This window comes from Myotis myotis, unplaced genomic scaffold (assembly GCF_014108235.1).
Source record: "Myotis myotis isolate mMyoMyo1 unplaced genomic scaffold, mMyoMyo1.p scaffold_m19_p_10, whole genome shotgun sequence".
NCBI classification, from domain to species: domain Eukaryota; kingdom Metazoa; phylum Chordata; class Mammalia; order Chiroptera; family Vespertilionidae; genus Myotis; species Myotis myotis.
The window spans coordinates 77,007,144-77,031,765 of NW_023416314.1; the positions used below are offsets into that span (position 1 = coordinate 77,007,144).

Genomic DNA, 24,622 nt, shown 5'->3' on the forward strand with positions numbered 1-24,622 from the left:
GCTTTAACGTGGCCCAGCGCCCATTCACCAAGGACCTGCTGCTTCAGCCAGGCAGACTGGGCGAGGCGTCTTCATGGGCATTTATCTCTTGGAAGCCTTCCAGCCGTCCAAGGGGTGGTGACGGCACCTTTCTTAACAGATGGGGCCAGCTGGCCTTCCCAGATGCAGTCTGACCCCTCCTGCTTGCAAAGGGGCCTGAGCATAGGTCCCGCCAGGTGGCCCCGGCAGCCCTGGGTTGGAGCTCAGCACTGGCTTCTGGTGTTTACTGTTGTTTTGTACTGTCCCCAGCATCTGCCCTCCGTCAGTGGCAGAAGCATCCACAATCAGGGGACAGGGGAGGTGATTCCTGAAGGTCCATCCTTGAGGTCCCCAGCTCTGTCTGTCCCCTGGCCAAGCAGTCTTGGAGTGCTAAGGGCCTCTGCCTTCCCACCGCCTCAGCGCCAGAGCTACAGGATCCAGTGCATTCTGGGGCCCCCTTGTGGGAGGCCATCTGGCAGCTGATCCATTCACCTCGCTCAGCTGTCACCTCTGTATCCAGGCCCTGGAGGGGGGACGGCTCAGGGTCCTGTTGGGAGGCCCTCCTTCCAGATCTCTGCTGACTCCCAGCTCTATGCGTGGGGAGTCTTCCATGACCCACCTTAGACATTCCAATTAGAGTCAGGCCCTTCCCGGCTTCCCCTGGCCCCGGGAGAACAGCCCAGCTTCGTTACGACACACCGTTGCTTGCCGACTTCTCTGTCTCCTTCCACAGATGGGGACCCCAGGGGCAGGAACCAGGCCTCATCTAGTTGTCTCCTCCCATACTACCCAGATGGGCACATCGCAAACCTCGGACAGCGTTCACCGACTGACTGTGTGAGGAACGGGAAGGAGGGGCCAGGGCAGGCTGGGGGCTTCCTTCCCTGGGGAGAGTGTGGCCTGGCAGCCCCATCCACTGTGCCCACAGGATGGCAGGACCAGGAGGCGCCCCTAGTCTCCAGCACTGTCTTGATGGGCACAGCAGCCTGGGTTGGCACACACAGGCCAGGAACAGCCCAAAGCCCAGCTATTTAATCTGCAAAACCTAGTGCAAAATTAAAACACAGGGCCTCTTTCTCAAAAACTATTTATAATTTCAGGATGGCAACAGCTGAGACGAAATCAAGCCCGAGGCCCTTCACGACTGCACCCATGACGCTGGCCCTGCCCGCTGGCCTTTGCCCTCCCACGCGGGAGCCTGATGAAGCGAGACGCCTGGGCCAGGAGGACAAAGGCTGTCCGGGGAGGGCCAGAGGTCGGAGTTCGCTCCGTGGGGACACTCCCCTCCAACGCACACATGGCACAGAAGAATGGCAGTGATGTTAAAAAAAAAAAAAAAAAAAAAGGTTTATAAATATTTTCTCCACTGTACAAAGTTTCCCCAGCCCTGCCCACCCATCACGGTTCACATTTCTCATGTTTTTAAAAATCCCAACTATATTTATTTTTTAAATCATAAAATATATTTTTTCTTTGTTCATATTTAAAACTATTTACAGGGGCGCAGAGAGGCCAGGGGGGCCCGGCCGAGGTCAGGACGAGTCCGTGCAGGGGGACGGCGGGGGCGGGAAGAGGTGGAAATAGCTCCTCTCCGTGGCGGCTGGCGAAGGGGGGCAGCTGTCCTCCGCCGACAGGTACTGGCTGTGGGGGGTGGGCGGGGGCGGGTAGGGGTCTGAGTCAGAGTTCAAATCCAGGTAGTACTTGCTGGCCTTCCAGCGGCTGGCGCTGTAGTCGCTGTCACACACGTCAGTGCTGCAAGGCGTTGTCGGGGGCGCTATGCCACGGATGATATAGGGCCTGCACGGGACAAAGAAAGCGGGGTGGGGCTTGATTTGAGGACCGGATGGGCACAGGGGTCCCCCAGTCACGTGGCCTCTGCACCTCCACATCCCCATCTCTAAGTAGATGTGCCTCCACCTCCCTGGCAGGGCTCCCAAGCCTAGGCCCTGGTGAGCATGGCAGCCCCAGGCCAAAGTCACCTTTACGGAGAACAAGGCCTGCAGAGCCTACCGGGTTGACCCTGGGCAACTTACTTAACCCCTCTTCGCTTCAGCTTCTCACTGATGAAATGGGGAGAATGGAGCAGCACCCATTTCAAAAGGGACTTGTGAGGGTTAAATGAGATTCTGCATAGAAAATGCTCCAAACTCCCTGATAGGAGAAAAGTGCTCAGCGACCATTCCCCCTTATATACTGTCCCTCTGGCTTGGAAGGGTCCCATCTTGGGTTCAAGAAACCTGACCCCAGAGGAACCACCCAGCTGTCCTCCATGAGGGCATCGCCGCCCAGACACCTCCTGCGCGCTGAACCCTGCGTCGGGCTGCCACGCGGCCTGCGTGTGGGGCTGGGATCGTGGTGTGTTTATGAGCCCCAGCTCCAGGCCACAGGGGGCTCACAGGGGCAGGAAGGAGGAGCCAGCAAGGGGTGCCTGGTACTGAGGAAAGTGTTTAGGGGGAGGATTCCCCTCACAGGACCCCAGGAGCAGAAAGGGACCCCAACAGGCAGTGGGAAGGGAAGAGGTATCAGAGGTGACACCCAAATCAGGGCAGAACAAGGCATGGGGTATTCCAGAGACTGAGGGGCCCAGCCTGGCTGGTGTGGGTGTGACAGCCCTGGGGCAGTGGCCTACGAGGCTGCTGGGGACAGACCCGGCCTGAGGCACTGGGGAGCCACTGCAGGTCCTTGAACAAGGCAGTGACCAGTAAAGAGGTGTGTTTCTCCAGAGCTCGGCCCGGAGTTCCCGAAACGGCCACTAGATGGCAGGTGACGCCTCGCTCAGTCTCCACCGTGCCAGGTGACTCAGTAAAGAGGGGCCTCCAACACTCCAGAGCTTCTGCCTGCACCTGGGCAGCCTGGGCATGTGCCAGAGCCCACCCCCACCCACTCCATCAGATAGTTCACTTGGGGTGAGGGGCCCAGTGCACCTGGAGCCCAGCTGGCTGAGACCACCAGGTTGAAGTCAGAAGGGTCACCCCCCACCCCACCCCCCACCCCAGGCCATGATTGGCCCCTGGACACAGACCAGCACACAGATCCCACTTCTCCTTAACATGCTCAAGTGCCCCCTTCCCACCAAGGGAGGTGGGGTCTGTGACCCCAATGTAGACCACGTGGAGGATGATAGCGGGGGGGGGGGGGGGGGGGGCAAGGCAGAGCCACCCCAGCACTCATGTGGATTAGATGTGATCCCCGGCATCACTGCCAGGGTCCCATAGCCATGCCAAGATCGGAATGAGTGGGAGCATTCTTCCAGGCCCCATCTGCCTGTCCCGGCTTAAGAGCCACTCAGATTTGGGATCCGGTGGGCTTCTGGCCTCAAAACACAGACCCGGTCCTCTGGTGTGGAGGGCAGCCCGGTGAGGAGGAGAAGAGCCAGGGGAGGCAAGACTAGGGTCCATCATGTGCTCATAACCACCCTGAACCTCTCCCAGGTTCCTCCTCCTAGGAAACATGGACCAGACCCTCCCAGCCACAGGCTCCCCTGGAGGCCCAGCCAGCCACTCCCACCAGGGCGGTGCAGGGACTGCTCACCTGTAGGGCCTGGCGGGGGCGGGAATGTTCGAAGAGTAGAATACGTCCACGTTGTACATGGAGGGGTCCGTGGCGGGGGACGGCGGTGGGTTCAGGATCTGCGGAGAGCCAAGCGGGGGTCAGAGGCCCAATGCAGCTGTGTGGTCCTGCCACCGCCGCCAGGTGTCCCCCCAGAGCAGGAGGTGCGGGTCCACACTGGACAGACCAGCTCAGCAGGCCCACACCTCCCAGGCCCCCTTGTCTGGTGAGGAAGTTTACCTGTTTGGGCCATGGTTTCCTCATCTCTAAAACGGGGCTGAGAAGACCTGCTTCCCCGGTCAGGGTCTGTCCTGACACGTGGTGAGTCACCACAAGAAGTACCCTTCCCCTGCCCTCAAAATAACAAGCCCAGCTGGTGGCTCAGTGGTTGAGCACTGACCCAGGAAGCAAGAGGTTGCCAGTTCAATTCCTGGTCAGGGCATGGGCTTGATCCCCTGGAGGGGGCATGCAGGAGGCAGCTGATCAACAACGTTTCTCTCTCATTGATGTGTCTATTTCTCTGTGCCTCTCTCTCTAAAAATCAATACAAACCTTTTTTTGAAAGGTAAAAAAATCACTCTCTTTTTTTGGAAAATAAAGTCCATACTCTTGTGTACTTGCTGATGTAACATTACTCAGGAAGCACACACAAGAATCTTGCCATGGAATGTTGCTCTAAGGGGGTCCCTGCTCATGTTGGGAGGGGCCCCCTTCCCTGCGCATTCTATTGTGCCTTTTGAATTCTGTACCATGAACATGCGTTACTGATGCAAAATCGTGTCGTTACTTTAAAAATAGCTGGCTCCATGTGGTTTCTTTTTGGGGTGATGAAAATGTTCTAAAATGAACCATGGCGATGGTTGCACATATCTATGAATATACTAAAAACCACTGAACTGTACAGCTTAAGTGGGTGAGTTGTATGGTACATAAGTTATATAAAAAACAACAATGGTTGGGCCCTGGCCAATATGTGTCAGTGGTTAGAGTGTTGGCCCACGCACCGAAGGGTCACGGGTTCGACTGTCAGTCAAGGGAACGTACCTGGGTTGCGGGTTCACTCCCCACCCGATTGGGGCGTGTGTGAGAGGCAACTGGTCGATGAGTCTCTCCCGGGTTGATGTTTCTCTCTCCCTCTCCCCCCTCCCCTCGCTCCCTCCCTTCCATTCTCTGAAAGTGAGGACTAACAACAGCAACAAAAAAACCCAGCTGGCTGTTCATGTCACCTCTTGCTGCCTAATAAGATCCCCAGCTCCCAGCAGAGCCTGGGACAGAAAAGGCAGTCTCCTGAGCCTCCGGTGTCTGCACGGGAGGCCAAGGGGCTGCTTCCTGAGGCAAGCTCGGCCTCACAGGGGTTCCCGGTGCCTCCGGTGCCTCCGGCTGGTTCCGTGGGGCATGTGAGAGTCAGCAGGGAGGACGAGAGGAGTGGTGGTTGGTATTTTTAAACTCCAGGCTTCTGGGTCCTACCTGCCTCTGCCCCGAAACGCAGTCGGGTCCTGGAGCCTCCAGGAGACTCAGTTCCCGTCCTGCGAACCCCAGATAACAGCTTCTGCTGCCCCCTCCTCCCCTTCCAGGCCTGCCAAGCTCAGGGCCGATAAGGAGGAGGCAACACCCTGGACGTGCGGGACACCCAGAGGGGCAGGAAGGCCTGGCCCTGGCAGGTGGGCTTGCTGGAGACCCCAGAGAAAGCTCCAGGGGCTGCCCTCACCGTGGAACATCCAGTCACAGGGAGTCAGGTTTCAAAGGATTAAAAACAGACCCCTCAGACTCCGATGTTTATATACACACAGGCTCACCTGCGTGCCTCAAGCTCGCCAGTCACCCTGGAGCTGTGCTCTTGGAAAAGAGGGTACCCCAGCCAACCTCAGGGAGAGGGTTCCCACGAGGGACCCCCCAGCGGGACTCGGACACTGTACAGTTGTTCTGCTACCAGGTGTGAATTGGTGAGAGCCAGCCCCTCACCCCACTGGGGCTGCCCGCAGCTCCAAGGAGCATTTCAGCCACAAAAGTCACCCCATGAGGGCCTGCCCTTTAGAAAACAACCCAGCTCTTTTCTGGGAACCAGCAAGAACTTGGTTGGAAAACAGAGTGTTCCTGGTGGGGATGCTGAGGGGGGCTTGCACAGGGACCCCTGAGCACCCCATGTAGACAGCGTGCAGAACAGAGACTGCGCTCGGACAGTGAAATGCCTGCTAGCAACCAAGGAGGTGGGAAGATGGGTGGAACTTCCGTTCGAGACTTTTGTGTGGTTCCCAGATCATCCCCGATGAACAAGGCGTGCCCTTTTCTCAACTGAAACAGTGTCGCTGGAGAGGAAAATGGCAGGCTTGTAGGGGAGGAAGGGGAATCCTCTGGTGGAACAGCGATTAGTCTAGGAATCCTGAGGTCCCAGAGGCGTCCCCCGGCCAGCCAGGCCTCCTCCCGCCCCCACTCACCGGCGGGTACAGCGTGGCCTTGGTGCTGGAGGAGCTGCTGGACGAGGCCCCGGTGACGTGGTTCCGGTCGTAGAGGGGCACCCCGCCCCGGCCCCCCATCAGGCTCACGGAGCTCATCATGGACTTGCCGCATGAGATGCCTGCGGGGGGAGGGGAGAGGGCAGGTCAGGCTGGGGTACCCCACAGACACAGAGGGCCCTCCACAGCTCCTGCCGCCCACAAGACGGCAGGTGAGGTCCAGGTGAGTAAGGCCCTCTGCCCACCACCAGTGTGAGCCTCATCTGTAAAACGGGGAGACCCACAGACCTCCCCCAGGTGCCACTGTGGGCCTGCGGGAGTGAACTCAGAGGGTCTCAGCACAGGGTCGCCTGGCACAGAGAGGGCCCCGTTCTCCAGGGACTGCTGCACCGGTGACCCTCGGGCCTCCCGGAGCTCTGGAGAAACCCCTGACCACTCCCACATCCAAGCAGAATCAGGCCTCATCTGCACACAGACGTCAGAGTCCCAGCAAGGCCGGCTCTGGGCAGGGGAACAGGACAGGAGAGAGGGACCCAGGGCTGGGCAGGCACCGAGGACTCCCCAAGGTGGCCCTGAGATGACCTCAGTGACCCTCTCGGGGCTGAGCACTGACTGACCCCACCTCCCTGGCCGTGACGTGAACAGTGGGCTCAGCCTGGCAGTGCCACCTGGGAATCCACACCTGTGGCCTCAGGTCCCTGCTCCTGGTGGACTACACCTCACCGTGGTTTTAACTGTGCAGCCGCCGTCCTAACTGCGCTCAGGACAAAACTGCTTGTTATATACCCAGTGACTCTGATTCTAGAGCGAAGCGAAGTACCTGTCGCCCCTCCCCCCCGAACACTCAAGACATGCTCCATAAGAACACTAAACGCCCCGGCTGGGTATCTCAGTGGTCAGAGCGTTGTCCTGATACGCCCAGATTGCCAGGTCAGGGCACATATAAGAATCAACCAACGATGCATACACAAGTGGAACAACAAACTGATGTTTCTCTCCCCCTTCCTCTCAAAAATGAAAAAAGATCAGTAAAAATTATTTTTTTAAAAAAAAGGAATACTGAAGGTTAAATCCAAAGAGCGTGCCCACACCCCCAAGGCCAAAGGACGGGCCGTAGCTATGCAGCCTCTGCGCTGAGGACTCTGATGCCAAGTAGAAGCTCAGGAGAGCCTGCGTGCTGGGACCGACTAGTGATGTCTGCCACACGCACGACAGGGGGCATGGCAGCAGCATCCCTGACCCGCTCACCCATGTCCTGCCCAGACTGCTCCCCCACCTCTGCCCAGGGCCCTGCACATCGCGGCTCCTTACCTGTGAAGGGACCGTGTTGTGCGGCACCCGGGGCTATGAAATTGAGGGGCACGTGAGGCGTCCCACTGACGTACTCGTGCGGGAAGGGCCCGTTGGCCCCGGTGTAGCGCTGACACACCACACGCTGGCAAACAAAGTAGACCCCGCCCATGACGAAGAGCGAGAGGATGATGCCGATGACGGGCCCGATGGCACTGCTGTGGGCCGGGCCTTCGTCCAAGGGCGGCTTGGTGATATCTGCCAGGGGACAGACAGGAAGAGGGGGTCAAGGTTAGCTGCACAGGAACAGGCTCCCCTGTGGGGAGATCCCCTTTGGGGAGATCCCCTGTGGGGTACCGTGGGCCCTGGAGGAACTGGTTCTGCCTGGGGCCAGCACTCACTGACGGGGGGCCGGAAGGAGGGGATGCTGGGGTGCTGGGCTGGGGACCCATGCTAACCTCAGTACCACCCACCCGCTGCCCCCTTGGCCTGCCTGGAGCACCATCCTCCCCCCTCCTCCCGCTACGCTCCTCCCCCGCCTCCTCCATTTGGCTAAGCTCTATGTATATCCCAAGGGGCCCTTAGCAGTGACTCCCGCACAGCAGCCTCATGTTCATCCCCTTTGCCCAGCGTTCTCTGTAGCGGCTGGAAGTACACAGTTGATCCCATGAGTCATGAGCTGGGCCAAGAGGCCCTCGGGGCTGGTTCCAGGACTGACCACCAGGCATTAGGCATGGGGCAGGCAGAAGAAGCCCAGTGGTTGGCAAACTGCGGCTCTCGAGCCACATGTGGCTCTTTGGCCCCTAGCGTGTGGCTCTTCCACAAAATACCGACTTCTGTGCATGGGCCATGAAGTTTCAATCGCACTGTACGTGCGTGCCCGCACGTTGTATTTTGTGGAAGAGCCACACTCAAGGGGCCAAAGAGCCGCATGTGGCTCACGAGCAGCAGTTTGCCGACCACAGTCCTAGCCCATCTAGCAGTGGACTTCACCTGGGCAGAGGGGCTGGGCTAACAGGTGTGCCAGGGGTCCAGGGCCTTCACTAGCAGCGCTCACGGAGCCCCGCAGAAATCCTGTGACAGGGCCTGGCTGAGGGGGCTCAGCCCAACCCGCAATGCCAGGAGCTGGCCCAGGGGCTGCAAAGGTGCATGCCTGGGTCCTCTGGGCGTCCTGAGCTGGGGAGGTGCTCCTTGGGCTTCTGAGCCCCGGGGCCTGGGAACGCTGTCTTTGATTCAGACAGAACAGGAGCTGGAGTCTGGACTCTAGACTCGACATGGGCACAGCTCTGGCGAGGGTAAGCCTGCTGCCTGATCGATGCCACTGATGGCTGAGGTGCCTGGGCAGGAGCAGGACAGTTTACACTCAGGCCAAACCTGGCACCTGTGCATGCCTTCTCCCAAGGGGGCCTGCCCGTGCCTCTCTCCCAGCTGGAACACCCCGAGCTCACGGTCTCCCTCTCCCCTCAGCTCAGCTGCCCAGCCTCCTCCACTCGGGGAAAGCTTCCCTGCCTGCTAGCAAGGCCAAGGACTCCCGACCTCGTAGCCTCTGTGAACACTGCCCCAGTCCGCTTCTCCCTTCTGGACCCCAACTCCGAGGCAGAACCTCAGCACCGGGGGGGACCCCGCCCTCCCTGGGAAGCCGGCTCACCACACATGAGCTCGTCGGAGCCGTCGATGCAGTCGGGGAAGGAGTCACACTGCTGCTTGATGAGGATGCACTGGCCACTGGCGCAGCGGAACTGGTTGGGCAGGCAGAGGGCTGCGAGGAGGGAAGCTGGCACTCAGAGGCGTCAGAGGGCGCGGCGTGGCTCCCTGCCCCGCCACCCAGGACCCAAGGGAGATCTGGGTTCCAAATGTAGAGGGACACACGGACCCTTTCTAGGACTGGGCAGGGAGACGGCAAATCCAGCCTTCACCCTCCCCTCGATGGCCCTTGTCCCAAAGCTGCTGCAATGCTGGGGTCAGGGCCGGCAGGGGAGAGACGGTACTGATCAGGCTCCTTCCTCAGCATGAACAGCGCAGGGACTCACCCAGCCCCTGCCCCAAGGCTCTCCCAGGTACAGGAGGTGAGCCAGCTAGAGGATCGCCCACCAGAAGCCTTGGCTCCCTAGAGCGGGGGGTTGGGGTGGGCAGGACACAGGTGATGTCTCAGCAGAGCTCAACTGAAGGCAAAGGCATCCACACAAGTGACCAACGCAGCTTGCAGCCTTTCCGGCAGAGGAAGAGAGAGGCTGGGTACTGATTACTGCTGCCGCCTCCCTTCCTGCGCCCGAATGCTGTCGGGGAAGGAGCTGGAGCCCCACCAGGAAGGCAGCTGCCCAGGGGCTCAGCCACCGGGCATACCTGCCATCTGAACTCCTCTCTGCCCTGCCCAGATGCCCCGAGAACCACTTGGGAGGCTTCGGAAACAGAGGGTGGCGCCCGGAGCTTGCACTGGGGCCGGCTGTGAGTGCAGCATGTGCACCGGAAGAACATTTACAATGGGAAGGGGAGGGGGCAGTTCCTGATGGGGCTCCTGCCCTCCTCACGATCGAGGCCAAACACAGCACCGGGCATGAGGGTACGGCTGGGCTCAGTAAGTATTTAGTCACTGAGGGCCACTGGTCTCTACTGCAACTGCTCGATTTTGCTGTTCCAGCACAAGACAGAAACCAATGCGCCTGCTGTGTCCCAAGCAAAGTTTATTTACCAAAACAGGTGTGGTCTGGATTTAGCCCTCAGGCCAGTGTGCCAGTCCAAATTCCCAAAGGGTCTCTTAGCTGGAAAGACTTCAGAACGGTGACTTTACAGAAACATCCAGGGAAATGACGCTAATCGTGAATAGGGGCTGCAGGCCGTGACCGGGCAGCACCCGAGTTATCTAAGACTGGACCCTCGGCTATGGGGGAGGCAGTAAGAGCGACCCATTAAGGGCTCGGTGGCCGTCCTGGGGCCGTGGTGTTAGCAACATGTGACAGGACCCTCCAAGCAGGTCACTTATACAAGGAAAACTCACAGGGAAACAGAGAGAGGTTTCCCTGCCAAGGTCTAAAGCAGTGGTTCTCAACCTGTGGGTCGCGACCCCTTTGGGGGTCGAACGACCCTTTCACAGGGGTCATCGCCTAAGACCATCGGAAAACACATCTATAATTACATACTGTTTTTGTGATTAATCACTATGCTTTAATTATGTTCAATTTGTAACAATGAAAATACATCCTGCATATCAGATATTTACATGCTGATTCCTAACAGTAGCAGAATTACAGTTATGGAGTAGCAACGAAAGTAATTTTATGGCTGGGGGTCACCACGAGGCACTGTATTAAAGGGTCGCGGCATCAGGAAGGTTGAGAACCACTGGTCTAAAGGAAGATCCTGCTGGTCATAGTGGACCTGGGATGACAAAGCCCATCTCTTGGTAACTCCTGGTTCCATGAGTGGCTAGAACCTACTCAGGGGTAAGTGTTACCCAACACACAGGTCACAGGAGGCCAGCCTGCCTTGTGGGGTGGGATTTACCCAGGTGCAAACCATGAACATCCAGCTACAGGACTTGTCTTGGTTTCTGTAAAACTGTGGACTGAACGAAGGAAGGCAGGACTGACTCTTACACTCCACCTTCAAGTCAAACTGCTTGGCAGGGCAGGATGGGGGCAAATGGCAAGGTTTTCCAGATTTGGCCTAAAAAGCAACTTCTTTCCCTGCCAAGCTGAGGAGGACCTGGCGATTTCTCTCCTGGCAAAGGTTTTAGAGAAACGCTACCCTTGTGGCCAGAGACCTAGGAGAGGGTAGGACAAGTGGCTTCAGGGGAATTGCACGGCTCCAGAAAGGATATGGACAGGGCAGAGCCTGGGTAGGGCCAAACCAGGGAGAGGCCAGATTGGGGGGCGGGAGGGGGGGGTGAAATAGGAGCAGGGCCTTGGTGGATGGGGATTGGGTAGGGCCGGACGGGGCGGGGCCTCACCATCACAGTCTGCCTCATCTGAGCGGTCCTGACAGTCAGCCTCACCATCACAGCGCAGTCTCAGGTCCACGCACTGGCCCCGCGCGCAGGGGAACTGGGCGTCGGAGCACACGGGGCAGCCCTCCTCGTCGCTCTGGTCATCACACTCCGGGAAGCCGTCGCAGCGCCAGGCCGCGGGGATGCAGTCGATGTCCCCCGTTGCACAGGTGAACTGGTCCGGGGAGCACGTGGGAGGCTCTGGGGGGGCAGAAGCACCGTCACACACAGCCCCGCCCAGGGCAGTTGGTCTCCCTTGCGGGTGTGTCCCGTGCGCTGCCCCAGCCCCAGTGTAGAAGTCGGGGGTGATGCACGTGAGCTAGAAGACATGAATTCTCTGTGTGTGTTTTTCATTGTGGAGGGAAACAGGGCTGGGATGCAGACAGGCAGAGATGAGGGGCACCAGCAGAGAGAAGGGGGAGCTGCCACTCAGCCTAGGGCTGCCCCATTTTCCAGGGATCCCATCACCATCCTTCCTCTCCTTTGTGTGCAAAATCACAGAAAACCAACTGAGGCCAGAAAATGGGCCAGAATTTCATTTTAATGTGTTTTTTTTGTTTGTTTAATTTTTTAAAATATATTTTATTGATTTTTTACAGAGAGGAAGAAAGAGGAATAGAGAGTTAGAAACATCGATGAGAGAAAAACATTGATCAGCTGCCTCCTGCACACCCCCTACTGGGGATGTGCCACAACCAAGGTACATGCCCTTGACCAGAATCGAACCTGGGACCCTTCAGTCGCAGGCCGATGCTTTATCCACTGAGCCAAACCGGTTAGGCCTCATTTTAATGTTTAACAACAGTCCTCAATGCCCTTGAAACCTAAGGGACCCCTCAGGGGATGTCTGACCCCTGAGGATTAGGCCTAAACTGGCAGTCGGACATCCCTCTCACAATCCAGGACCACTGGCTCCTAACTGCTCACCTGCCTGCCTGCCTGGTCGCCCCCAACTGCCCCCGCCCTGCCAGCCTGGTTGCCCTTAACTCTACCGCCCCCCCCCCCCCCCACCAGCCTGGTTGCCCCTAACTGCCCCCCTGCTGGTCTGGTCGCTCCCAAATGCCCCCTCTGCTGGCCTGGTCGCCCAACGCAGCCTGCTGTTCAGTCGTTTGGTCATCCCTCACTAACCCCCTTGCCAGCCTGGTCACCCCACGTAGCCTGCTGTTTGGTTGTTACTGTTACTGTGATGGTGTCCCAGACAATTTGCATATTCCTCTATTATTAGTATAGATTACACACACTTCTAAATAACACATGGATCAGAGAAGAACCCATATGAGAAATTTAAAAATATTTGAACTAACTGAAAATGAAAATGCAAATTGTGAAAATTTGTGGCTGCAGCCAAAGCCAGGCTTGGAGGGAAATGCATTGCCCTGAATGTCGATGTTAGAAAAGAGAGGATGACAAGGAGACAGTCTGCTTTGGAGACTGAAGGCCACAGGGACTATAACTTTAATAAAAGAATGCAGGGCAGCAACCAGTGGGCAGAGAATTAGGTCCCAACACAAAGTACTGAGGTCATATCTACCACCACAGGTCAGCAGGTTCTGCAGGAGCACGAGGTGGACTGGGCATGAGCACCGTGGTGTCCCGTCACCCTTGGCAATGCAGATGTGGGAGCAGCCGCCGTTGTCCCGGGCACATGGGTGGGCCGCTGCAGAGACAAGAAGGGAGGGGGTCGAGCTCTGCCTCCCACCTCAGGACCGCAGTCCAGAGGGTGGAGGGGATGAGGGCCAGGTGAGAACTCACAAGAGCCGGCACTCTCGTTGGCCAGGCCCCTACAGATCCTCCCACTTAATTCCCAGGGCAACCTCCGGAGTCTGTGTCTAGTGACATTGCATTTTGCAGATGAGGAAACGCAGGCCAAAAGCAGTTACCAAACTTACCCAACGTCACAGCCCAGCGTACCTTCCCCAGCTCTCACTGTGCCTACAACTGTCACTCTACTCTGCCCACCTGTCTGCCTCTCATGGTGTAGAGAGCTGAGTGGTGGCCCCCAAAAAAGATATGTCCACATCCAAATACCCAGAACCCGTGAATAGGACCTTATTGGGAAAAACGATCTTTGCAAATATAATCAAGTTAAGAATCCGGAGTTGAGGTTATTCTGAATTATCTGGGTAGACCTGAATCTAACGGTAAGTGTCCTTGTAAGAGACCACAGAGGGATGAAGGGACAGACACCGGGGAGGAGGCGGTGTGGTGGCAGAAGCAGAGATTGGAGCGATGTGGCCACAAGGAACGCCTGTAGCCACCAGAAACTAGAAGGGGCAGAGAGCCATCCCAGGGCCTGGAGAGGGAGCTGACCCCACAGACACCTTGATCCCAAACTTCTGGCCTCCAGAGCTAGGGGAGCCCACCTTTCTGATGCATTTAGTCACCCAGTTTGTGGTGATTTACAGGGACTGCAGGATACAAACAGGCAGGGGAGCTCAAGCAGCAGGTGCTGACTCTGTGGGGAGTGCGCATATTACAATTCCACTAACAATGCATCCACACCTGACCCAGAGGAAGGAGCCTGGGGAGGGGTGTGTGGCTGACCTCCCTGAGGTGAGAATGGCAGAAAGCACTGGCTCCGCCCCTAGCAGTCAACACACAAGTGACAGATTCACTGTGTCAGAGGTCACACCTGGGGCTCCGAGGCTCCCCAGTAGGGAGCCAAGACCTCACTCAGGCCCAGGCTTTGTAACTCTAATGAACGTGGTGGCCAACTTGGAGGTAAGCAACAGACAAGCCCAGGAGCTAAAGCATGAGCTCTGGCCTCAAATCCAAGCCCCATCGTGTTCATCAGCCAATGGACAAGGGGAAGCTAACACCCTCTCTGAGCCCTGCTTTCCTTAGATGCAAAGTAGCACAACTGTGAGATACAGGTAAGGTAATGACACAGTGAGCACAGGGCCTGGGAGGCGGGACAGTCACCACGTGGCAGGGAGGGGGGTCCGAGGGTAGAAGCTCGTCCACCAGAGAGGGACACCTGAGCTGAGTGAGTGAAGAATTAGGAGTTATTCAGACGGAGAAGGAAAGGTGACCAGACAGAGGGACTCCAGGGAGCAGGCGCTTGGCCAGGGGGAGGATGAGGGGCTGGGGTAAGGCTGGTGAGCCGGACATCCCCCAGGGCCTTGAAGGCGAGCACCTTGAACTTGGCCAGACCCTGGGCATCACAGGACAGAGAAAGCGATGGCCCTGCTCAGCCCCGCTGTCAGCCCAGGTGTATTTACTGAATGAAGAGTGAGAAGACAGAGACTCAGGTAGACACCTACACACACGCACCCTACATGGTCATATATGGAGGGGATAGAGGAACAAGTGGTCCTGGCATAGACAGCAGGCTGGGGCAGGCAGAATCCTAAACGCTCCCCAATTTCCCACCCAAACCCCCAACACAGGGGATGCGATGAGCTAGCGCGCCCATGGGTTTGCAGATGTAACTAAGGCTACTAGTCAGCTGACTTGAGTTAACTGCAAGGGAGACTTAAAGCGGGGCCAAATCTAACCATCCAACCACGGGCCCTTGAAAAGCAGAGAGGGCTCTCCCGCTGGAGGAAGCAGGAGATTCGGATCTATCGCTGAGAGGCAGGGAGCGGGTCTGAGGGCCTGAGGGAGGCCTCCAGGAGCCAAGCGCGAGAATAGGGCCTCAGCCCCACCACCCCACACAGCGGCCCGACCTCCTCTCTCCCCAAGGGGGCCGGTTCGGGGTCACTGTGCCGTGAGCCCAGGCCCACCCTTTCCTGGGTACCCCCCACACCGCTGCCCACCCCCCACATACAGAACTCCTCCAGGCTGATGTCCTCCACGGCGTGGATGCCGGTCAGGTGGGCGACACGGCCCTGGACTCGTGTCCTCTTGTCGCCAGTGGTCTTCTCCACGCGCTCGATCATCTGCTGCTGGCGGTCAATCCAGTAGAGATGCCTGCCCAGCACGGTCAGGCCCACGGGCTGTGCGATGTTGTCATCCTCCAGGGTCAGGCGGTTGGCCCCTGCAGATGGGACAAGTGCCCCTGAGCGGCAGCCGACCGCGACAGCACGACCCACACCTGGCTCGGGAGGATGAGGAGGGGCTGGCAGGGAGCCTGCAGGACTCCACGCTGGGGCTGGAGCTGGAGCAGATCTGAGACCAGCCCCGGACTGGCCCTGTTCCCACCCGCGACAGCCTTGGGATCAGGGACACAGGACCCCTCCCTCTACCCCACCCCATCCTATGGAAGAAAAGGCCCTCAACGCACCCACTCCCACTCCTCTCCAGCCGCGGGCCTCCTGGTCGAAGGCGGCCCACCTGGGACTTGGGCACTGGAGGCAGAGGCTGGGGTCGGCTCCTGCCCCACCCCGCGCCGTGGGAGCCAGGGCAACATGCTCGCCCTCTCTGAGCCTCGTCTTCGGCCTCTGCCACATGAGGTGAACGTGAAGCGCCAGCTGTGCCCGCTCACAGCAGGTCCCCGACAACCACGGCCACTCCCACGGTTACTGATGACAAGGGAGGCCGGACGTCCCGGCCACGGTCAGACCTGTGGCTGCCCAGGGACCCGATCCCGAGGACGCCCAGGGCATGTACCTGACAGGTCACAGCTTTCGATGCGCTTCAGGTCCGCGTCCACCCAGAAGAGTTTGCCCAGCGTGTTGTCCACCACGAGGGCCACCGGGCGGATGAGGCCCGTGGTGAAGAGGACCTCACGCTCGGTGCCGTCCAGGGCCGCGCGCTCGATCTTGGCTGTTCGGTCCTGCATGTTGGTGAAGTACAGGTACCTGTGGGAGGGGAGTGGGGGGACAGGTGCCATCTCCTGTCAGGATGCAGCTCGCACAGCACCAGCCAGTCGGCTTCCTGTCATGTGGGTTAGGTCCCCCTCCCACCCTGGTTTTTCCCCGTCGGGACCCTCCGAGCCTATCATCATGTCCCAGGTGCCTCCCACCCGTCAGAGAACCCGCGGGCCCGCAGGGGGCGCACCAGGGGCCTTCCTGGAGGGAAACAGCTCTCAGGAGGGGAAGCTGTGCCAGGGACAGCCAGCTTGGGAGGTAGTGAGCTCCCTGTGGCGGGACATATGCGAGTGAGTAGCCAGCCACCACCTGCGATGCTATGGAAGGGATTTTCGTACAGGGTTCGAGCTTGATGGGGATGGTACAAAACCCATGAATTAGAACTTACATCCTTCCCAGTCTCTCAGCAAAACCTGCCCCTCCGCACACCTGCCTCCTGGGAAGGCCACCCCGGGTGTCTGCTTTCCCGCTGAGGCCGGGAACGAGCTAGTGTCCCCACGTCCTGCTCTGGCTGCCATGGCGGGACTCCTGACCCATCGGAAAGTCGGGGATGGAAGACCCCTCCCAGCCCCAGCGGGGTGCAGCCCCCCACATCACGGTGTCCGCCTGCCCCTCCGGCCTCGCACCCTCGCTCGGCGTTGACGACGATGGCCCGCGGCTTGTCCCGGTCTCCACGGAGCACCACGCCCATGGCGTCCCCGTCCAGCCTGTGCACGTTGATGGTGTTGGTGGCCTCGCACGTCCAGAACAGCGTCCGGCTGTAGACGTCGATGCTGAGGTCGTGGGGCTGCCTGTCTGGGCTTTGGTTTGGGCTCGGAGTGGTCAGAATGAAGGGCTGTAAAGCAGTGAGAAAGGAACGCCGGCTAAGGCAGGGCCGGGAGGGCCGAGGCCTTGGGGTCTGAGTTCAGGCTCCAACCCTATCCAATCGGCTCTCGCCCACACGCGCACTAGAGAGTGAAACTGACGCCTACAGCAGCCTCCCTCGGGGAGAGCGCTCGCCCATTCACCCAGGTCTCAGGCCCACCCACTTGGATTCGGCCACCGCCCCCCCCGCCCCTCCCCCAGCACTGTCACTCTCCCGGGCCTGGTCCTGCGCGCACCGCACCCAAGGGCCGCCTGACGGCTGAACCCAGGATCCCAGACCCCTTCCAAGACATCGCTCTGCTTTCTTGTTTTCTTAGACTCCTGCTGTTTTTTAAACTGAAGGTGCCAGAACCAAGTGAAGAGAACGGAGGTGAACCTCGCACAACCCTCTCCTCCAAAGGAGAGGCCAGGGGTTCAAGGCCCAGTGAGGGTGCAGGGCCAGGTGGGGGCCAGGTGAGTGTTGTGGGGGCCTAAAACCAGACTTGGGACACCAGTCATCAGAAAAGCCAGCTAAGAACCACACATGCTACAGCGCAGATAAACCCTGAACACGTGACGCTCGGTGAAATAAGCCAGACACAAAAAGACACATGCTAAGTATGTGATGCCACTTACATGAAGTACTCAGAACAGTCAAATTCACAGACAGAAAGTAGGACGGTAGGTGCCAGGGGCTGGCGGGAGGGGTGGGGAATTCAGTGTGTCATGGGGGCAGCGTGTCAGCTGGAGAACATGACCTGTTCTGGAGATGACGGTGGCCACGGCCACACAGCCATGTGAGCGTACTTAGTGTCACTGAACCATACACTTCAGAACTATTAAAATGGTTCTGCTATGAATATTTGCCACAGTAAAAAATTTTAAATGAACAGGTAAGAAAACTTAGCCAAGAATGTAATAATTTAAAACATCATCTGTGGGGGGGTTTGCGGGGGGCCCTAAGGAAGAATCAAAGCCAGCCGTGGTTAGAGCATCCGCCTGCACACCAAAGGGTCGCAGGTTCGATTCACAGTCAAGGGCATGCACCTGGGTTGCAGGTTCGATCCCTGGCCCCAGTTGGGGTGCCTGTGGAAGGCAACCAATTAGTGCGTCTCTCTCACATCGATGTTTTTCTCTCCCTCTCTCTCTCTCTCCTCTCTCTCCCCCTCACCCACCTCCCCTTCCACGTCTCTAAAAATCAGTGGAAAGAATATCCTGGGGTGAGGATTAACAAGCAAACAAACAAGACTCAAAACCAGAACCACCGGAGGGGCAGGCTCAGCCAGAGACGAGGAGCGAACCACGTTTCCAAATTCAGTGAAAACCCAGAAGCTGCTCCTGAAAGGACTTTTTCTTCAAAATCTTTCCATGCTTTTGCCCAGCTTTCTAAAGGAATGCCTGGACAGGACCCTAAGGCAATTTACACCTCCTAACAGCAGGGAAGCCACAGCCCATCAATTAACACCTCCCCATCCTCGGAAAGGACGCTCAGTGCCGCGGCACCTGCTCTGAGCAGGATGAAAGAAACCCATTTCCACCAGGCACAAACCTCAAAGGTGCCCTGCTAACTTCCCTCCGTTGCTGGAAGAAGCATTTTGTTGGAAGTTATGCCCAACCCACCTAGGCAGCAACGGCATCCAGTTCAGGGGGGCGAACAGCAAAATCCACTGTACACACATGACAATCATCCGAAAATCTCCACCGATGACCATGCCTCGCCATCACCGTTACACGGTCTCAAGAGCTCCTCACGGTGACACCGGCCCCTGCACGGACCCCTGGCCTGAGAAAGGGGCCGCTCAGTTCTGCAGCTTTTGTAAAAGGGTCTTTGGAAACTGGCAGGACGAGCCAAACACGCTCATGGTGGTCACAGTTCCCTGCCGCACGGAGACACCGGGTGAGGCCCGAGGCTGCAGAGAGCGTGTCCTTTCCGGACCGGGTCACGTACCTAAACCGTCAGTCCTGCCAGGACGCGAATTTTGAAAACACGAATGTGTTCCCGCACAGTGATGCACTGGGGCCATTTGAGCAGAGTGTGGATTTCACATTTGCTCTCGGGAACTCTCACCCGCGAGAAGCACCAGGTGGGTGCACCCAGCACGGGCCGAGTAGGAAAACACGCCCCCTGGGTCTTCCTGTGAGCCCCATGTCCACACTCACGCCACCATCTCACAAAAACCCGCAGGCCACGACCTTCCGACGCCCAAATCCCCAGCCAACGTCAGGCCTCCATTGTGGCACTTACATCCTGAGCCATTTAAGCCTGCATGACACTGCTGTATGGAGCTCCTGTCGGTACGTAATGTGCCCCAGCCCCCTGTCCCCATGGCCCTGAGGTGTGTGCTGTGTGATTCTGCCCTGAGGTGTGTGTGGTGATTTTCAGAACGCACAGACTGCATTATGGCAGAACTGACTATACGATTCCTATGAAATAAGAACAAATCCAGAGTAAGCAATACCAGCCACCTGTGCAAAACCACTGTGGAAAGAAGAAATATCCCATGGGGCTGGACACTCCCCCCCGCCCCCCCAACCTCCCAGTGATTTCAAAAACTATAAAATCCAGGTTCTACACATAACCAGTCTCAGAGTTTCACACCCAATAATGGCAGAATCGGAGCTCAAATCATTGCTGCCCCAAAGCCGTGCGTGGTGGGCACCCCCACTGCTGAGGAAAGTGGGCGGAGCCCAGAGAGTCCCAGGGTGAGCTCTTCACGGAAGTGCCCTCACGCCTCTGACAGATGCACTTGCCTGGGTCCCATCATCCCGGGCTCGCTTGATGTTCTGGCGTCCATCCACCCAGTAGATGAACTTGTCCAGTGGGTCGTAATCAATGGCCTTGACGTTCCTCAGCCCGTGCAGCGGCAGGATGAGGTCTGGGCTGTGCTGGTCGTCCGGGATCATCCGGCTGATGGCATTTTTCTGGCTGAACAGCAAGAAGGTGCTGGGCGCTAGGGTGAGGCGAACAGAGGGGGGGCTGCGGGTCAGCATCCGGGAGCCGCAGGGAGAGCAGATCTACATGTGGAGCCCCCAGGGGACATGGGACAAGGCCAGAAGGACAGAAACCTGCTTCTGGGGGTGGACCACGGGGAATTTTACCCTCCGTGTTACATATCTCGGTTTCAGTTTTTATGAGTGCCTGTCTTTTTAAAAACAGATATCAATTCATCTGTAAGTGATCAAGACTCAAGACGGCAGGAAGGAAGGCAGTGAGTACCAAGGGCCCACTGCAAGTGTCCGTCAAGCTCAGGTGACATGTCTCCACGTGCCAGGGAACTGCTGAGGAGCATATGGGGTGAACAGTGACCCCAGAAGGGCAAGCTGCCTGGGGGTCAGTGAGCAAAGCTGCCAGCTGCAGGAACGGCATCTCACAGAATGTGCAGGAGGCCACGGGCTGCAGCCACTGTCCGACAGCACTGTCCTCTGCCCAGGTCACCGGCCACAGGCGTCCCCTATGGGTGCGGGGTTACCTGCACCTCTGCTTCAAGGTTATGGCCCCCAGGGGGGCAGGGACAACAGGACCAAAGGGAGCCCAGGGGTGGGGTCCCAGGCTGCGGCCCAGGCCCAGCTCGCACCAGCTCGGGGCCTCAGCGACACGAGGGGATGAGGAAAGCCAGCCCTCCTGGTGCCAAGGGCTGTGTGACCTCAAGCCAGGCCCAGGCAACAGAGCTCTGCACGCCGCCCCGTGCTGCACACAGGCTAAGGCATGACGGCTCTGAGGCTACAGGGGAAGAGCCCGCCAGCAGGGCCACAGCTCTCCCTGGGCCTGTGGGCAAGTCGCCCTCAGGCTCCCTGGAACTCACTTTTTTATCACTGACATGAGAGCTTTTTAAAAAGCCTGCATAATTCAGAGTGTCAGTGTGAGGATTACACGTGTGAACGTGAGGCCACTGGCAAGGGGTCAAGAGCAGGGACTCTGGAGCCAACCTGCCTGCCTTCAAACCGGGCTCAGGCCTTGCCGGCTGCGTGGCCCTGCACGGGTTACTATGCGTCTCTGTGTCAGGTTCCTCGCCTGTGAGTGAGACGGGGACAGTGACACTTCCCTCCCTACAGGCGTGAGGACTGAACGAGAGCCACAGAAAGGACTAGAACAGGGCCTGCCTCCCCGAGCGAGCGCTCTCTCCCAGGGACCACGATTCCTCATGGGATGTGCCAGCTCGGGGCTTGGCCCAGCTCCTGTGTCTCGATGAAGCAACAGGTCCTCCGCCCAGCCCAGGCCTCCAGGTAACATTGTGCAGTTCATGCACCAAGGCACCCTTTCCCTCCCAGCCCCGGAGCCAGCCTGGCCTAACACGGGGCGCGCGGCAGGGGACACAGCACTCACGGCTACAGTTGCGGCTGCTGGGGTCCAGGGTGTAGTGGGAGGCACAGCTGCAGCGGTGGCCGCCGGGGACGGCCAGGCACAGCTGCCCACACTGCCCATTGCCGTGCACGCAGTCGTTGAGGCCGTCCTGGCGGGAGGAGTGGAACACCAGGATGTCCATGACGAAGTCCAGGTGGCCCTGGATGAGGGTGCGGTTCCGGCCGCTGGTCTTGTCGGCCCGCTCGATGCTGTGCAGGTTCCAGTCCGTCCAGTAGATGTAATCGCTGTACTGGGTCAGGCCGAAGGGGTGTGGGAGGTCATCGGCAATCACGATCCTATCCTGACCTGCGTGGGACACACGGGCAGGGCGTCAGCAACAGCACAGCACGCCCGCAGCGCAGGGCGCCCCGCAGCCTGGCAGCCTGCGCCGGGGCCAGGAAGTTTGACCACTTTGAAAAAGGAACAGGACTGACTGACGTTGGATGTGCACCACCCTGGGACCGGGCAACTCCTCTCCCGTTCACAGGAGAAACGCACGCACACAGTGTGCGCCTGCACCATACGGACAAGCGTGTGGGTGGCAGCCACTGGCTGTGAGAGCCACGGGCTGGAAACAAGCCAAACGCTCATCAACAGCAGAATGAAGGAAAGGTAATGGGATCTTCAAAGACATTCAAAGCTGGCCATTAGCCCCGTACACCAGGACAGTCAGCGTGCAGGGTGGGCGTGGCCCGCCCCACGCAAAAGCCAGGACACTGGGTCCTAGCTCTGCTCACACCTGGAACTAGCCATTCAGCCCGCCTCTGCCTCACTTCCCTCATCTGTGACATGGGCATAACCACGCCCACCCGGGTGAGAGCAGCAGAGATGAGGCAGGAAGCCAGATTCTTTCTGCTGCACAGGGCAGCCCGTGACCCCACAGAGCTGACAGGACCACGCCCCTCCAGCAGGACAGAGCCCAGAGTTACGTGTTCTGGGTTCAAATCCTGCCCCGACTGCTGGGTGACTTGGAGCGATGTGTTTACCTCGTCCCAGGGTGTTGGGTGTGGCTTGTGAGTGGCCCCAGAACAAGACCAGCACACAGCAGGTGCTCAGGGCGAAGATGGGTGTGTGGCCCTGGCGTCTGAGCGGCACTCTGTGACCTGAGGCAAGTCCTGTGCCCTCCCTGGGCCTGCTTCCCCATCAGTGAAAGCCTAGGCCACGTGGTGCGGTGTCAAATCAGAGTGCTAGCCCAGGGCTCAGCTGGAGCCCAGCTTTCGGTGCCCGAACCTGTGGCCACAGGGCCTCTGTCGACACGCTCACGGCACAGTGCGGGAAGGGAAGGCCCTCGAGAGAGGGGAAGTTGGATGAGCGCTCGGGGCGTGCCCACACCTCCTGGAGGGCCCGGGGACTCGAAGGCCAGCGGGCACAGTGCAGGGGGGCACCAGCCAAGGACACCCATCCCCCAGGACCACCGGCCCTCACCCAGCATGTTGGATGACTCGATCATGTTGGTGTCCAGGTCAGTCCAGTAGAGACGCTGGTCCGCGTAGTCGATGGTGAGGTCATTGGCCCGGCCCACCTTGTCCACCAGCGTCATGCAGTTGGTCCCGTCCATGAAGGCCCGCACGATCCGTGGCTTGCCACCCCACTCAGTCCAGTAGATGTAGCTGGAAGACACGGGAGAGAGGCAGGTCGGGCTCAGATGCGTCCACACTCTCGGCAAGGCAGGGAACACGGCCGCCACCGTCTCCTAAGCTGGGTCCTCCCCGCCCCAGAGAAAGCCACTTCCACAACATCCCTCCGAGAAGAAGGGAAGAGGCCAGACCCCCTGAGCCCCACCACCCACCATCCCTCCAGGGGCCTTCACTGTGCCACCTCCTGCCGCCTGAATGCCCGCAGCAGCTCACCTGCAGGGGAAGTGTGGTCAGCCCATTTACAGGCACACACAGGTGCACAGACAAGGTGGCCGTGTAACAGAACCACCAGCTGGAGTGCCTTTGTCAAGGACAAATGCTAACTAACCCACACGGGATGCTGGATGACAGGGGAGCCAGGACGAACGTGGGCGAAGCAGGACACAGGTCCGAGGCGGCAGGCGCGGCAGGGCCAGGACGTACACAGCTCTGCCGCCTCCCGACAGCTCCACGAAGAGAAACCCCCGTCCTCCTCCCAGAATCAGGCACGTGGGACTTGCCCTTTCGCTAAAACCTGGACCTCCCTGTTCTGCCACCCCTAACAGGGCAAGCGGCAGGCCGGGTTTGGGGTGCTCCCTCCACATGGCTGATGCCTTATGGGACCGGCACTGTGCCAGCTGCTCAGAAAAGGAATCTCGGAGCAGAGGGAGACGCCCTCTCCGCCACACCCCAGCCCCAAAGCCCCGGGGCAGAGCCCAGGCCTCCCACACAAAGCCTGCAGCTAACCCTCGGCTAAGTGCAATCCAAAGGGCTCAAAGCCAGCTCCGAGAAGGCGGAGCCTGGTGACACGGGCGAGGGAAAGAACAGCCTTTGTTGGCCCAGCCCTGCTCTGACTGGCTGTGTGGCCTTGGGTGAGGAGCTCAGCCTCTCTGAGCCTCAGTTTCCACCTCTGTAAAATCAGGAACAAAACACCCCTCCCCCCACCAGGCCTCCTGGGCGCTGCAGTGAGACAACCCACAGGAAAGCACCCAGCACAGCCCGATACAGCGGCTGCCACGCCATCCTCGGCTCTGGGCCTGTTTTCGTGAAACAAACTACACGATCTCCGAAGGTGCAGCCAGCCCCGGCCACCTCAACGCTAGAGCGGTCAGTGCCGCTCTCATCAGAGAGAGCCAGCCGGGCGGCCACCGCCTCGGTCTCCGGTCATCCCCGTGCTGGCGGGCACAGAGGTGGGAGGGGGACGGGGACACACGTGCCCGACAAAACGGTCCTTACCCCTTGGTGGGGTCCAGGGCCAGCGACCTCGGGTTGTCCAAGTCCCTCCACACCAGGACCTGCCGGAACTGCCCGTCCAGCCGGGCCACTTCGATCCTGTTGGTCCCGGTGTCCGCCCAGTAGAGGTTCTTGCCCATCCAGTCGACGGCCATGCCTTCCGGGTAGTCAAGGCCGAACTCGATCACGTGCTCCACCGAGCTCCCGTTCAGGAAGGCGCGGCTGATGGTCTGGGCGGGCGGGGGCAGAGACACCGGTTAGGAACCAGCGTTCGGCAGACATTTAACTATGAGCTGCTCCGCCACCTGGAGCAGCTGCTCACCACATTGGTGACCGGGTCACCAACATGCGAGAGTTTCAAAATACACTCGTCAACTATAAACATTTTAGAAAAAATTTTAGCTATTCTTATATGTAATATATGTTTTATAACTACATATTTTATATACTTATAAAACAAAATAAGTTATAAGTAAATTACATATTATACATCTATCTCTCTCGATAGATAGATAGATAGATCATGAATCTTAAAAACAGCTGTG

At 58.7% G+C, this 24,622-nt stretch overlaps 1 protein-coding gene and 1 long non-coding RNA gene across 4 annotated transcripts in view; one reads left to right on the forward strand and one right to left on the reverse strand.

The window, feature by feature from the left end:
• Positions 1–285: 285 nt before the first annotated feature.
• Positions 286–1,363, forward strand: LOC118665195. Its single transcript, XR_004970586.1, has 3 exons — positions 286–352; positions 752–855; positions 1,119–1,363. It is a non-coding gene; the product is annotated as an uncharacterized LOC118665195 (long non-coding RNA).
• A 72-nt stretch (positions 1,364–1,435) lies between these two features.
• Positions 1,436–24,622, reverse strand: part of LRP5 (LDL receptor related protein 5) — a 74,720-nt gene continuing 51,533 nt past the window's right edge. The window contains exons 10-24 of one of the 3 annotated variants that reach the window (XR_004970587.1): positions 24,081–24,307; positions 22,654–22,838; positions 21,211–21,534; positions 19,638–19,837; positions 16,670–16,878; positions 15,844–16,034; positions 15,062–15,271; positions 12,824–12,949; positions 11,257–11,493; positions 8,959–9,069; positions 7,332–7,568; positions 6,003–6,142; positions 3,808–5,873; positions 3,550–3,647; positions 1,798–1,815 (exon numbers count right to left, since the gene is read on the reverse strand). Coding sequence is in view for 2 of the 3 variants with exons in the window: in XM_036326398.1 (XP_036182291.1) it covers positions 1,551–1,815; positions 3,550–3,647; positions 6,003–6,142; positions 7,332–7,568; positions 8,959–9,069; positions 11,257–11,493; positions 12,824–12,949; positions 15,062–15,271; positions 15,844–16,034; positions 16,670–16,878; positions 19,638–19,837; positions 21,211–21,534; positions 22,654–22,838; positions 24,081–24,307 (2,760 nt within the window). In the remaining variant the exon portion in view is untranslated. Of the gene's footprint in view, positions 1,816–3,549; positions 3,648–3,807; positions 5,874–6,002; positions 6,143–7,331; positions 7,569–8,958; positions 9,070–11,256; positions 11,494–12,823; positions 12,950–15,061; positions 15,272–15,843; positions 16,035–16,669; positions 16,879–19,637; positions 19,838–21,210; positions 21,535–22,653; positions 22,839–24,080; positions 24,308–24,622 lie in introns of all 3 variants that reach the window. The other 2 variants (XM_036326398.1, XM_036326399.1) reach the window with 2 other exon arrangements.